The following is a 13,840-nucleotide window of genomic DNA, read 5'->3' as shown; positions in this document are numbered from 1 at the left end:
GAGGTCACCATGGGAAGCATCAGAAGTTACCATGGGAAGCGTTAGAAGTCACCGTGGGTGGCATTAGAGGTCATCAGAGGTCACCATGGGAGAGGTTACATCAGAGAGGTCACCATGGGAGGCATCAAGTGTCACCATGGGAGGCATTAGAGGTCACCATGGGAAGCATCAGAGATTACCATGGGAAGCATTAGAAGTCACCGTAGGTGGCATTAGAGGTCACCGTGGGAGGCATTAGAGGTCACCATGGGAGACATTAGAGGTCACCATGGGAAGCATCAGAGGTTACTATGGGAGGTATCAGAGGTTACCACGGGAGGCATCAGAGGTCACCATGGAAAGCATTAGAAGTCACCGTGGGTGGCATTAGAGTCACCATGGGAAGCATCAAAGTTAACTGTGAGAGTCATCAGAGGTAACCGTGGGAGGCACACTCGCTTCCTCCCACAAAAAAGATAATATCAAACCGGAGAAGGAAAACAGATAAGGTGTGATGCAGTGAGTGGCGACAGTAATGTTCAGTTGGCGCCGCTATCAGTACCTTGGCTGACTCTCTATGGATCGTCTCTCTATCTTCCTAGCTTATTATTAAAGTGGTGAGTAAGTGCTACGCTCGTAGGGCGCCGTACGACGGCTGGACAATGGGCGGCAATCACAAAACCAACTCATCCAGTTACTACTTGTTTCTTCACCATCTCTTATCTTCCCAGAGCCTGAGATCAAAGAGCTAGTTTGAAACCACTTAATAAATCCCAGTTAACTTAAGATCACTAAATCACTAAAATTGTACTATTGTAAACTGTGTTAATTGTAATATTTTTGCTACCTCTCTTTTTTGTTATAAGGAATAATTAAAATTTACCTTTCAGTAACCTATGTCTAATATTGAGTAGTCCGTAAGCATTAGGATTAGTTTGCCCGAAATGCACATGCATGTTAGTGGCATGCATGTGCATTTCGGGCAGACTAATGTGGCATGCATGTATTTTGTATACTGCTAGCTCTTAGTTCGTTGAAGTAAGAGCTCTTCCGGGCATAAAGATGCCCAAGTTAAAGAGTTAGTTGTAGGGACGGCTTTCTTTAAGCATCCCGCTGCTCGTTGCTCAATGTTAATACCCTTGTTTTACAACCGAAAGAAAACCAGTCTAATCCTGGGTGAGAAAGAGATGTGTTGGGAAATCTCCGAATACCTACAGCCCCTGTGACCTAGTGGTAAATAGATGTCTGGGAGTTAGTAGACTGATGTGGGCGGCATCTTGGGAAAAGACCGAAGAGCCATACTGATTGTCTTGGGCTATCCTCAGTTATCAGCCTTCATAGGTTACTGATCTCAATGTTTATCTGATCTTTCTATAATTTTGTAAACCTTAGAGAACTATAGACCAAAATCTTTCTTGTTTATTTCCCACAGTGCCAGCCTGGACCAACGTCCCACAGTGCCAGCCTGGACCAACGTCCCATAGTGCTAGCCTGGACCAACGTTCCATAGTGCCAGCCTGGACCAACGTCCTACAGTGCTAGCCTAGACCAACGTTTCACAGTGCCAGCCTGGACCAACGTTCCATAATGCCAGCCTGGGCCAACGTCCCATAGTGCCAGCCTGGACTAATGTTCCACAGTGCCAGCCTGGACCAATGTTCCATAGTGCTATCCTGGACCAACGTCCCATAGTGCTAGTCTGGACCAACGTTCCACAGTGCCAGCCTGGACCAACGTTCCACAGTGCCAGCCTAGACCGACGTTCCACAGTACCACCCAGGGCCAACACTCTCACACCATTCCCGGGCTGCCCCCCACCCTTACACTTGACACTTAGTGCCATGGTTATCGTCTACTAACAAGAGTGTAGATCACCGTGGAAGTCTGACACAGAGTAGTGTGTGTGTGTGTAACACAGGTGATGGTGGATGATGCTCCCTCATTCCTTCACCTTCATCTCAACTAAATATGTAGGCGTGGGGACAGGTGGTGTGGGCGTGGGGATAGGTGGTGCAGGCGTGGGGACAGATGGTATGGGCGTAGGGACAGGTGTGGGCATGAGGGCGAGCAATATGGAAGGGAGGACAGGTGGTGGGAGAGTGTTGGTAGTACTGGTGGCTGTCTGGTGTTGTCTGACCACCTGTGACACCAAAGGGATATTCTTAATCTCACCATGTAAGTATAACTACTACAAATATGTTAGAATCATAAGTTACTGTAAGTCACAAGTCATTTGTATATGCACCTAATCAACTTAATTGTAAACTATTTTGAAGTTTTGCGTGTTAGGTCACGGGTTATTCGTCGGCCATATTGGACGTGAATTATTATTATAATCAAAACCAAGCGCTAAACTCACAAGGGTCATACAGCACTGTACTGGACATGAAGCATCACTCAACCTTGTACACAACACATTGTGCATGTACGATCTCTCTCTCCTCTTTCTCACCTTCTACGATAGTTATTGCTTGTTGTGCTACCGTGTGTAGTGAATACCAAGGCCAATGTGTCCCCTAGCTTAATTGGTAGCGCACTCAGTTCACACACTGAGGTCCGGGAGTCGATGCACGATACGGGTGGAAATATTAAGACGTGTTTCCTTAAAACACCTGCTGCCCATGTCTGCCTAGCAGTAAAATAGGTACCCGGGTGTTAGTGGACTGGTGTGAGTCGCATCCTGGGGACAAAACTGACCTAATTTGCGGGAAATGCTCAGCATAACAAGCGGCTTTCTATAGAGTAGTATGTCATTGATGTCAACTATGGTCTGTATACCTTGTACATGTACTTGTAGAAATGAAGATATTATTGTTATATAAGACAAGTCTAACAGTCTACAACTTCTTCGAGGATTTTCAGAGACCAAAATGAAGAATTTTTGCTGTGAGGAGGAAAGACAGGAGCATTACCTTTATGCTTTAATGTAGGTGAGGAGCTTTTGATCCAAGAATTTTTAATTCAAAAAGAAAATAAGTGCTATTATATAAGACAGAGTAGCAGCACACTGATGTATCCAATTTTGCTAAAACTTTCTAGCTATGGTGCATATGTGGCAGTATGAACTGCTGTCAGGATGATACCTATCATTAAAAACATCCGCTCTACTCACATACATCCTACATCCATTTGACACAACTACACCATCTTTACTTTACTCACACACACACACACACACACACACACACACACATATATATATATATATATATATATATATATATATATATATATATATATATATATATATATATATATATATATATATATATATATATATATATCAATAAAAACACTGCGACTAGCAGGGGGATCGAACCCGTGTTGTTTTAGCCGTATTTCGGCTGTTTCCCACCTAGGCCAGAGGCGAGCTGATACTACATTTAGCAAAAACTGCAGCATATCTACACTCCATCTTCAGAGTGCAGGCACCGTACTTCCCGGAATACAGAGTCTTGAATGATTCCTTACTGAGGTATCGGAACGGTATTCTCAGGTTTGCCAGGCGTCCATATGCCGCAACAGTTATCTGGTTGATGTGTGGTTCCGGAGAAGTGCTCGGTATTATACTCACCCCAAGATCTTTCTCCTTGAGTGAGGTTTGCAGTCTTTGGCCGCCTAGACTATTCCCCGATCTTCATGACTTTGCATTTGGCGGGGTTAAATTCGAGGAGCCAGTTGTTGGACCATGCACCCAGTTTGTCCAGGTCTCTTCGTAGTCTTGCCTGATCCTCATCTGATTTAATTCTTCTCATTAACTTCACATCATCTGCGAACAGGGACACTTCTGAGTCTATCCCTTCCATCATGTCATTCATATATACCAAAAATAGCACTAGTCCTAGGACTGACCCCTGTGGGAACCCGCTCGTCACAGGTGCCCACTGTGATACCTCATTCCGTACCATGACTCGTTGTTGCCTCCCTGTCAGGTATTCTCTGATCCATTGCAGTGTCCTTCCTGTTATACGTGCCTGATCCTCTAGCTTCTGCTAGAGAGAGAGAGTGAGAGTGTAACATTTATCTTATATCAGCAGCTGGATTCTAACCCATACCCATAGTGTGGGTGGTAGTCTAAAGATTACAAAGGTATATAATGGGTTCAGGGACTGTACCTCTACATTACAGAGGTACATAATGGGTCCAGGGAATGTACCTCAACATTAGAGGTACATAATGGGTCCAGGGAATGTACCTCAACATTAGAGGTACATAAAGGGTCCAGGGACTGTAGCTCAACATTACTGAGGTACATAATGGGTCCAGGGACTGTAGCTCAACATTACTGAGGTACATAATGGGTCCAGAGACTGTAGCTCAACATTACAGAGGTACATAATGGGTCCAGGGACTGTAGCTCAACATTACTGAGGTACATAATGGGTCCAGGGACTGTAGCTCAACATTAATGAGGTACATAATGGGTCCAGGGACTGTAGCTCAACAATACTGAGGTACATAATGGGTCCAGGGACTGTAGCTCAACATTACTGAGGTACATAATGGGTCCAGGGACTGTAGCTCAACATTACTGAGGTACATAATGGGTCCAGGGACTGTAGCTCAACATTACAGAGGTACATAATGGGTCCAGAGACTGTAGCTCAACATTACAGAGGTACATAATGGGTCCAGGGACTGTAGCTCAACATTACTGAGGTACATAATGGGTCCAGGGACTGTAGCTCAACATTACTGAGGTACATAATGGGTCCAGGGACTGTAGCTCAACATTACAGAGGTACATAATGGGTCCAGGGACTGTAGCTCAACATTACTGAGGTACATAATGGGTCCAGGGACTGTAGCTCAACATTAATGAGGTACATAATGGGTCCAGGGACTGTAGCTCAACATTACTGAGGTACATAATGGGTCCAGGGACTGTAGCTCAACATTACAGAGGTACATAATGGGTCCAGGGACTGTAGCTCAACATTAATGAGGTACATAATGGGTCCAGGGACTGTAGCTCAACATTACTGAGGTACATAATGGGTCCAGGGACTGTAGCTCAACATTACTGAGGTACATAATGGGTCCAGGGACTGTAGCTCAACATTACTGAGGTACATAATGGGTCCAGGGACTGTAGCTCAACATTACTGAGGTACACAGTGAACTATACAATGTTTATATCTCATTACAACGGTAAGGAATTATTTCTGCAAACATTAATTCAGTTTGGTTCATAAATATTTTTGAATTATTTACATTACTTTATATTTTAACAAGATGTCATTGAAATTAAAGAAGTTTAAATGGAAATTAATTATTTACCAAAGGTAAAGTCAGGGTATTTGTAATATAATAATGCCCCGGATACATTGACATTTACCAGCTACATTTACTGGCATTCACACAGCATGTGGAACGAGGAGACAGGTGGAGAGACTGTCAGTACCAGCTGGGGGAGGCTGGCTTTATACTCCCTCAGTACCAGCAGCTGGAGACCGACTCTTCACTTCTAAATTACAGATCATTTCTGATGATGCAGTCTGCCACGTACCTGCACATGCCACGCTCAAAGTGAGACAATAATTATAATATTGGGGAAGCACTAATCCCGTAAGGGTCATTCAGTACCTGGGAAGTAAGTTTGATCCCAAGAAGAGGATGGTAGCTTCTATCCTGGGGTCATGAATTCTTGTAGCACTGGCATCCAATCTTCCTCTTTATCTCCTTGAAAGTTATATTAATATTATTATTTTTCTCTCAAAATGTCAGCGCGGGTAGTACTGTATTATCTTCACATGTGCGGACTGTTAAATTATTACATAGAATCCATTTATCTCTTAAGGTTTCCATCAGTGAAAACAAGAGTTTGTTCAGTGTTGAGGAGGCGTCTAGCGGTGAGACAGTGTGCATCTTGAACACCAACGATGAACTTCAGCTGAACACAGGCAAAGCAAAGTTCTCTTGTAAGTTATGAATGTATTTAGTTTAGTTTAGGTAGGATTCGTCAGGAAACAGGACAAGTGTTTCCTGACGCTTGTCTTAACTCAACTGACTCACAGTTGGGGCTTCTGGTTTTGTGACCGAGGCCTTCCACTGGCTTACCGGTCAACCCCTTTAAAAATTAGATGATTAGCACGTACTTAGTAATGCAAATTACTAAGTATCAAATTAAATTTAACCTCATATTCAGTTAATGTGGTTAAAATTTTTCGTCTCGCGGCTGCCACCAATTTTTAAAGTGGATGTGACAGCCCTCAGTGTGTTTTATTATACAAAGGAAAGGCTAGAACTCTTATACAATTTAACAAAAGCACTCCGCTCACAACCAAAGAGATCCGGGTTTAATTCCAGGGCAGGGCGAAACGTACAGGAAAGTGTCTTTAAACCTGCTGCTCATATAGCAGTAAATAATAAACGAAGTATTAACCGACTGTTTTAGGTAGGATCTTCGGGGCTGGTTAACTATCTGAAATAATCCGAGGAACGGTAACACCTCTTACCTTCTAAATTATATTATGTCAAAATGTTTATGGCTCAATATTTTAATGACGTGGAAGTGTGAAACTCTTAGGGAGATAATTAGATGTGATTCATTAGGTTAAGAACCCTTCACCAGTTTCAGAACACCCCCTTTGAAGGGACTGTATACCCCCTTTGAAGGGACTGTATACCCCCTCTGAAGGGACTGTATATCCCCTCTGAAGGGACTGTATACCCCCTTTGAAGGGACTGTATACCCCCTTTGAAGTGACTGTATACCCCCTTTGAAGTGACTGTATACCCCCTTTGAAGGGACTGTATACCCCCTCTGAAGGGACTGTATACCCCCTCTGAAGGGACTGAATATACCCTCTGAAGTGACTGTATACCCCCTTTGAAGGGACTGTATACCCCCTTTGAAGTGACTGTATACCCCCTTTGAAGTGACTGTATACCCCCTTTGAAGGGACTGTATATCCCCTTTGAAGGGACTGTATACCCCCTTTGAAGGGACTGTATACCCCCTCTGAAGGGACTGTATACCCCCTCTGAAGGGACTGTATACCCCCTCTGAAGGGACTGTATACCCCCTCTGAAGGGACTGAATATACCCTCTGAAGTGACTGTATACCCCCTTTGAAGGGACTGTATACCCCCTTTGAAGTGACTGTATACCCCCTTTGAAGGGACTGTATATCCCCTCTGAAGGGACTGTATACCCCCTCTGAAGGGACTGTATACCCCCTTTGAAGTGACTGTATATCCCCTCTGAAGTGACTGTATACCCCCTTTGAAGGGACTGTATACCCCCTTTGAAGGGACTGTATATCCCCTCTGAAGGGACTGTATACCCCCTTTGAAGGGACTGTATACCCCCTCTGAAGTGACTGTATACCCCCTTTGAAGGGACTGTATACCCCCTTTGAAGGGACTGTATATCCCCTCTGAAGGGACTGTATACCCCCTTTGAAGGGACTGTATACCCCCTTTGAAGGGACTGTATACCCCCTTTGAAGGGACTGTATACCCCCTCTGAAGGGACTGTATACCCCCTCTGAAGGGACTGTATACCCCCTCTGAAGGGACTGTATATACCCTCTGAAGGGACTGTATATCCCCTCTGAAGGGACTGTATATCCCCTCTGAAGGGACTGTATATCCCCTCTGAAGGGACTGTATATCCCCTCTGAAGGGACTGTATATCCCCTCTGAAGGGACTGTATACCCCCTCTGAAGGGACTGTATACCCCCTCTGAAGGGACTGTATACCCCCTCTGAAGGGACTGTATACCCCCTTTGAAGGGACTGTATACCCCCTCTGAAGGGACTGTATACCCCCTCTGAAGGGACTGTATATCCCCTCTGAAGGGACTGTATATCCCCTCTGAAGGGACTGTATATCCCCTCTGAAGGGACTGTATATCCCCTCTGAAGGAACTATATATCCCCTCTGAAGGAACTATATATCCCCTCTGAAGGGACTATATATCCCCTCTGAAGGGACTGTAAACCATAAATGATTGAACCTCACGGATATCAATAAAAATTAAACCAAAAGTTATATGTTGAGCATTTAAAATTCTGTCTTGTGGGTGTTTCAGGCAGCAAGTCGATTGAAGATGACCTCAGAGCCGAGTTGGAAGACACTGAAGTGATGGCGGGTATCCCCGGTGAGTCTGCACATAGACAGGCAGAAGCTGGTGTAGTATCTGTGAGGTCTGAGAGAGAGAAACGTGCTCGTCGTAAGGAAAAAAGAGTCAAGGTCACCTCCCCACCGTCCCTTCCTTCGGCCCCAAGTGGTCATGTTGTTGCTTCTGTAGCAGCAGAAAATGTAACACATGAAGCTACCATCAGAAAAACAGCGAAAACAACTACATCAATAACAACCTATAAAGCATCGACAACTAAGAAGATCATAACGACAGTATTTCCACCAACACTGCCGTCGTCAACACCACCAACACTGCCGTCGTCAACACCACCAACACTGCCGTCGTCAACACCACCAACACTGCCGTCGTCAACACCACCAACACTGCCGTCGTCAACACCACCAACACTGCCGTCGTCAACACCACCAACACTGCCGTCGTCAACACCACCAACACTGCCGCCGCCAACACCAACACTGCCGCCGCCTACACCATCACCAACAACACTGCCACCACCAACAATGCCGCTGCTACCATCATCGCCACCTCCAACAACAATTCAATCAGAGTCAACCGCATCAACATCTGTTGCCTCAACATCCACAATATCAGCTTCAACTATGACCTCAACTATGCCAGTAGCCACTACAACCCCAGCTACAGCCACTATCACAGCTCTATTTACTACCACAATCCCAACTACATTAACCTCATCTACAAATAATATTCTGGCTACAACCACAACACCCCTGTCAACCGCTGTCCTGACCACGAGGCCTGACACCTCCCCGAACTTACTCAAATGGTCTAAAACATCCCCCGACCTGGCCACTTGGCCTCCAACATCCCCAGACCTGGCCACTTGGTCTAAAACATCCCCAGATCTGGCCACCTGGCCTCCAACATCTTCAGACTTGGCCACCTGGCCGCCAACATCTCCAGACCTGGCCACGTGGCCTCCATCTCCAAACCTGGCCACGCGGCCTCCAACATCTCCAAACGTGGCCACCTGGCCTCCAACATCCACGAAACTGACACCTCAGCCGTCAAGTTTCCCACATTACATCTACATCATAACTAGCCTGGGCGTGGTTCTCTCCTTGGTCACTGTGGCCTCCACTTACTACCGCTGCCGACAAGCAAAACCCGCAAACCAGAGGCAGGACGTAATGGCCCTCGAGGCTTCTTTTATCAGCAGAAACTCCGTCACCGCAGTACCCATCGCCACTACTGAGACTAGCTCCAGCATGCCTTGGAAAGGGGTTCCCCCGCAAAGTTTGGGTTTTGGAAATGAAGTGAAGGAGGATTCCTCGGGGGACCATTTGGTTTTCTTAGGCACCGTCAGTAGAGTTAACCTGATGGAGGAGGAGCTGGAGTCTCTCCCTCCACCACTACTCACCACCTTTCAGATCTAAGTTTGTAGATAAATGGTTCAGAGATCCGTCAAGTTGATAAATTAGACACATGTACAACACTTGGGTATCTTTATTGTGGGAACGTTTCACCACACAGTGGCTTCATCAGTCCAATACAAAGAATGGTAAAGATCAGAAGGAGTTTCAGATAATCAGTCTCTCAACTTGGAGTCGATGTAATCAGTCCGTTAATCTTATTTTATCAAGATTGATGGACTGATTGCATCGACTCCAGGCTGAGGGACTGCTTACCTCAAACTCTCGATCTTCATCATTCTTCTTTGTATTGGACTGATGAAGCCGCTGTGTGGCGAAACATTTCCTCAATTAAAATAACCAAGTGTTGGACATGGGTCTAATTTATCAAATCTAAGTTTCTTTACTGAGTAAGAGATGGTACCTGGAGTATACCTGGAGAGGATTTCGTGGGTCAACGCCCCCCGCGGCCCGGACTGTGACCAGGCCTCGTGGTGAATTAGAGCCTGATCAACCAGGCTGTTACTGCTGGCCACACGCAGACCGACGTACGAACCACAGCCCGGCTGGTCAGGTACTGACTTTAGCTGCCCGTCCAGCACCTTGAAGACAGCCAGGGGTCTATTGGTAGTCCCCCTTATGTATGCTGGGAGGCAGTTGAGCAGTCTTGTACCCCTGACACTTACTGTGTTGTCTCTTAGCATATCTGTGGCGCCCCTGCTTTCCACTGGGAGATGTTACACCGCCTGCCTCGTCTTACTTTCGTAAGGAGCGATGTTCGTGTGCAAATTTGGTGCTAGCAATACCAATCTGTGCAAAATAAGACAATCACAGTATTGGGATATTTTAATAAGGCGGAAGGTTTCCTTATTAAAATACCATAACACTGTGCATGTCTTATTTCACAAGGTTAGCTCCAGTCCCCTGGATAAAGAGCCCATCATCAACCTCTCGGAGGAACTTTATTAGGAAATACTAGATCAATGCTCGAGGTTATTATAGTTTCCTAACATTAATAAGGCCAAGTTACTTTACTAGTAAAGTATCTGGTGGGAATAACTTTTTACTGTAACAATAACTTATTACTGTAACAATAACTTATTACTGTAACAATAACTTATTACTGCAACAATAAACATACTGAATATCTGCATAAGTTATATAAAGCAGATATAAAAATATATATTACTAAAGTGTTATTTACACCTTTTCTACTCAAATTAACTTTTCTTGATAGATAATAATAACAGAGTATTCTAGAAAATTAATATATTTTTAATTTGGGGGTTCGAACTGGAAGCTAAATTACGAACATTAACAAATGAAACAATGCGAGTTTAACTAAATGTTATCAGTGGTGTTTGTATAATAATAATAATAATAATAATAATAATAATAATAATATACATGAATGGTTCTGAGAACCAACAAGTTGATAAACTAGACACATGTGCAACACTTGGGTATCTTTATTGAGGAAACGTTTCGCCACACAGTGGCTTCATCAGTCCAATACAAAGCAGAATGGTGTAAGGAGAGGAGGAGTTTGAGGTAATCAGTCCCTCAGCCTGGAGTCGATGTGTTCAGTCCATCAATCTTGTAGAATGTACAGCATAGGGCCGTAGACGTGGCTTATATACTGTAGTGAGGTGAGGTGAAGCAGGCGGAGGCGGGGTCATAGTGGTACCATCCACTAGTCGTAGTGAGGTGAGGTGAAGCAGGCGGAGGCGGGGTCATAGTGGTACCATCCACTAGTCGAAGTAGTGAGGTGAGGTGAAGCAGGCGGAGGCGGGGTCATAGTGGTACCATCCACTAGTCGAAGTAGTGAGGTGAGGTGAAGCAGGCGGAGGCGGGGTCATAGTGGTACCATCCACTAGTCGAAGTAGTGAGGTGAGGTGAAGCAGGCGGAGGCGGGGTCATAGTGGTACCATCCACTAGTCGAAGTAGTGAGGTGAGGTGAAGCAGGCGGAGGCGGGGTCATAGTGGTACCATCCACTAGTCGAAGTAGTGAGGTGAGGTGAAGCAGGCGGAGGCGGGGTCATAGTGGTACCATCCACTAGTCGAAGTAGTGAGGTGAGGTGAAGCAGGCGGAGGCGGGGTCATAGTGGTACCATCCAATAGTCGAAGTAGTGAGGTGAGGTGAAGCAGGCGGAGGCGGGGTCATAGTGGTACCATCCAATAGTCGAAGTAGTGAGGTGAGGTGAAGCAGGCGGAGGCGGGGTCATAGTGGTACCATCCACTAGTCGAAGTAGTGAGGTGAGGTGAAGCAGGCGGAGGCGGGGTCATAGTGGTACCATCCACTAGTCGAAGTAGTGAGGTGAGGTGAAGCAGGCGGAGGCGGGGTCATAGTGGTACCATCCACTAGTCGAAGTAGTGAGGTGAGGTGAAGCAGGCGGAGGCGGGGTCATAGTGGTACCATCCACTAGTCGAAGTAGTGAGGTGAGGTGAAGCAGGCGGAGGCGGGGTCATAGTGGTACCATCCAATAGTCGAAGTAGTGAGGTGAGGTGAAGCAGGCGGAGGCGGGGTCATAGTGGTACCATCCACTAGTCGAAGTAGTGAGGTGAGGTGAAGCAGGCGGAGGCGGGGTCATAGTGGTACCATCCACTAGTCGAAGTAGTGAGGTGAGGTGAAGCAGGCGGAGGCGGGGTCATAGTGGTACCATCCACTAGTGGTACGAAGTAGTGAGGTGAGGTGAAGCAGGCGGAGGCGGGGTCATAGTGGTACCATCCATGATAGTGTCGACAGTAGATGTCTTCGTTCAAAACTTGTCGGTTGGACAAGTTGGAGAATTCTTTGTATCAAACCATTCATCAATTCTTCACTTGCCTAACCCTTGGGCACGACCTACTTCCACACTGGACAAATGTGACACCACCTACGACTGCTGCACCTCTCCTGCCTACAGTATATAAGCTACTTCTCCGCAAATATGCTGTATTCTTGTCAAGATTGATAGACTGACCACATCGACTCAAGGCTGAGGGACTGATTGCCTCAAACTCCTCCTGTTCTTCACCATTCTCCTTTGTATGGACTGATGAAGCCTCTGTGTGGCGAAACGATTCCTCATTAAAGATACCCAAGTGTTGCACATGTGTCTAATTTATCAATAATAACAAAATAATAATAATAATAATAATAATGTTTATTTCTACCAGTACGTGATACAACTTATACAGACCATAGCTGACATCTGTGACATACTATATAGAAAGTCCCTGGTTATGTAGAGCATTTCCCACAACTTAGGTTAATTTTGTCCCCAGGATGCCACCCACACCAGCCCACTAACACTCAGGCACCTACTTACTGCTAGGTGAACAGGGGCATCAGGTGCCAAGGTTAAATTCTGCGTACAATCAAAAATTAGCAGAAATGTTGTAGATAAATAGTTCACGGAACAAATAAGTTGATAAATCAGAAACTTTTTCAATATTTAGGAATCTTTATTGTGGATACTCGACTTCCTCAGTCCTATACACACAAGAATGGTTGACGGAATTTGTGGTAACCAGTCCCTCATCCGGAGCCGGTGTGTTAGTGAGGTGGGGTGGGTGGGTTGTGAGCAGTGTTAGTGGGGTGGGTGGGTTGTGAGCAGTGTTAGTGGGGTGGGTGGGTTGTGAGCAGTGTTAGTGGGGTGGGTGGGTTGTGAGCAGTGTTAGTGGGGTAGGTGGGTTGTGAGCAGTGTTAGTGGGGTAGGTGGGTTGTGAGCAGTGTTAGTGGGGTGGGTGGGTTGTGAGCAGTGTTAGTGGGGTGAGTGGGGGTATAAGTAGTGTTAGTGGGGTGGGTGGGGTATAAGTAGTGTTAGTGGGGTGAGTGGGGTATAAGTAGTGCTAGTGGGGTGGGTGGGGTATAAGTAGTGTTAGTGGGGTGGGTGGGGTATAAGTAGTGTTAGTGGGATGGGTGGGGGATAAGAAGTGTTAGTGGGGTGAGTGGGGGTATAAGTAGTGTTAGTGGGGTGGGTGGGGTATAAGTAGTGTTAGTGGGGTGGGTGGGGTATAAGTAGTGTTAGTGGGGTGGGTGGGGTATAAGTAGTGTTAGTGGGGTGAGTGGGGTATAAGTAGTGTTAGTGGGGTGAGTGGGGTATAAGTAGTGTTAGTGGGGTGGGTGGGGTGGGTGGGGTATAAGTAGTGTTAGTGGGGTGGGTGGGGTATAAGTAGTGTTAGTGGGGTGGGTAGGGTATAAGCAGCGTTAGTGGGGTGGGTGGGGTATAAGTAGTGTTAGTGGGGTGGGTGGGGTATAAGTAGTGTTAGTGGGGTGAGTGGGGTATAAGTAGTGTTTGTGGGGTGAGTGGGGTATAAGTAGTGTTAGTGGGGTGGGTGGGGTATAAGTAGTGTTATTGGGGTGGGTGGGGTATAAGCAGTGTTAGTGGGGTGGGT

General features: G+C 46.0%; 1 protein-coding gene across 1 annotated transcript; it reads left to right on the top strand.

The window, feature by feature from the left end:
• Positions 1-474: 474 nt before the first annotated feature.
• LOC128698054 (mucin-2) lies at positions 475-10,629 on the top strand. Its single transcript, XM_053790115.2, has 5 exons — positions 475-596; positions 1,412-2,154; positions 5,345-5,508; positions 5,780-5,900; positions 8,019-10,629. Exons 2-5 carry the CDS (start codon positions 1,908-1,910, stop codon positions 9,482-9,484), a joined length of 1,998 nt encoding a protein of 665 aa, XP_053646090.2. The 5' UTR covers positions 475-596; positions 1,412-1,907; the 3' UTR covers positions 9,485-10,629.
• Positions 10,630-13,840: the final 3,211 nt, after the last annotated feature.

The sequence above is a fragment of the Cherax quadricarinatus genome, chromosome 58 (genome assembly GCF_038502225.1).
Source record: "Cherax quadricarinatus isolate ZL_2023a chromosome 58, ASM3850222v1, whole genome shotgun sequence".
Lineage (NCBI taxonomy): Eukaryota > Metazoa > Arthropoda > Malacostraca > Decapoda > Parastacidae > Cherax > Cherax quadricarinatus.
This window is presented reverse-complemented; position numbering and strand designations above follow the sequence as displayed.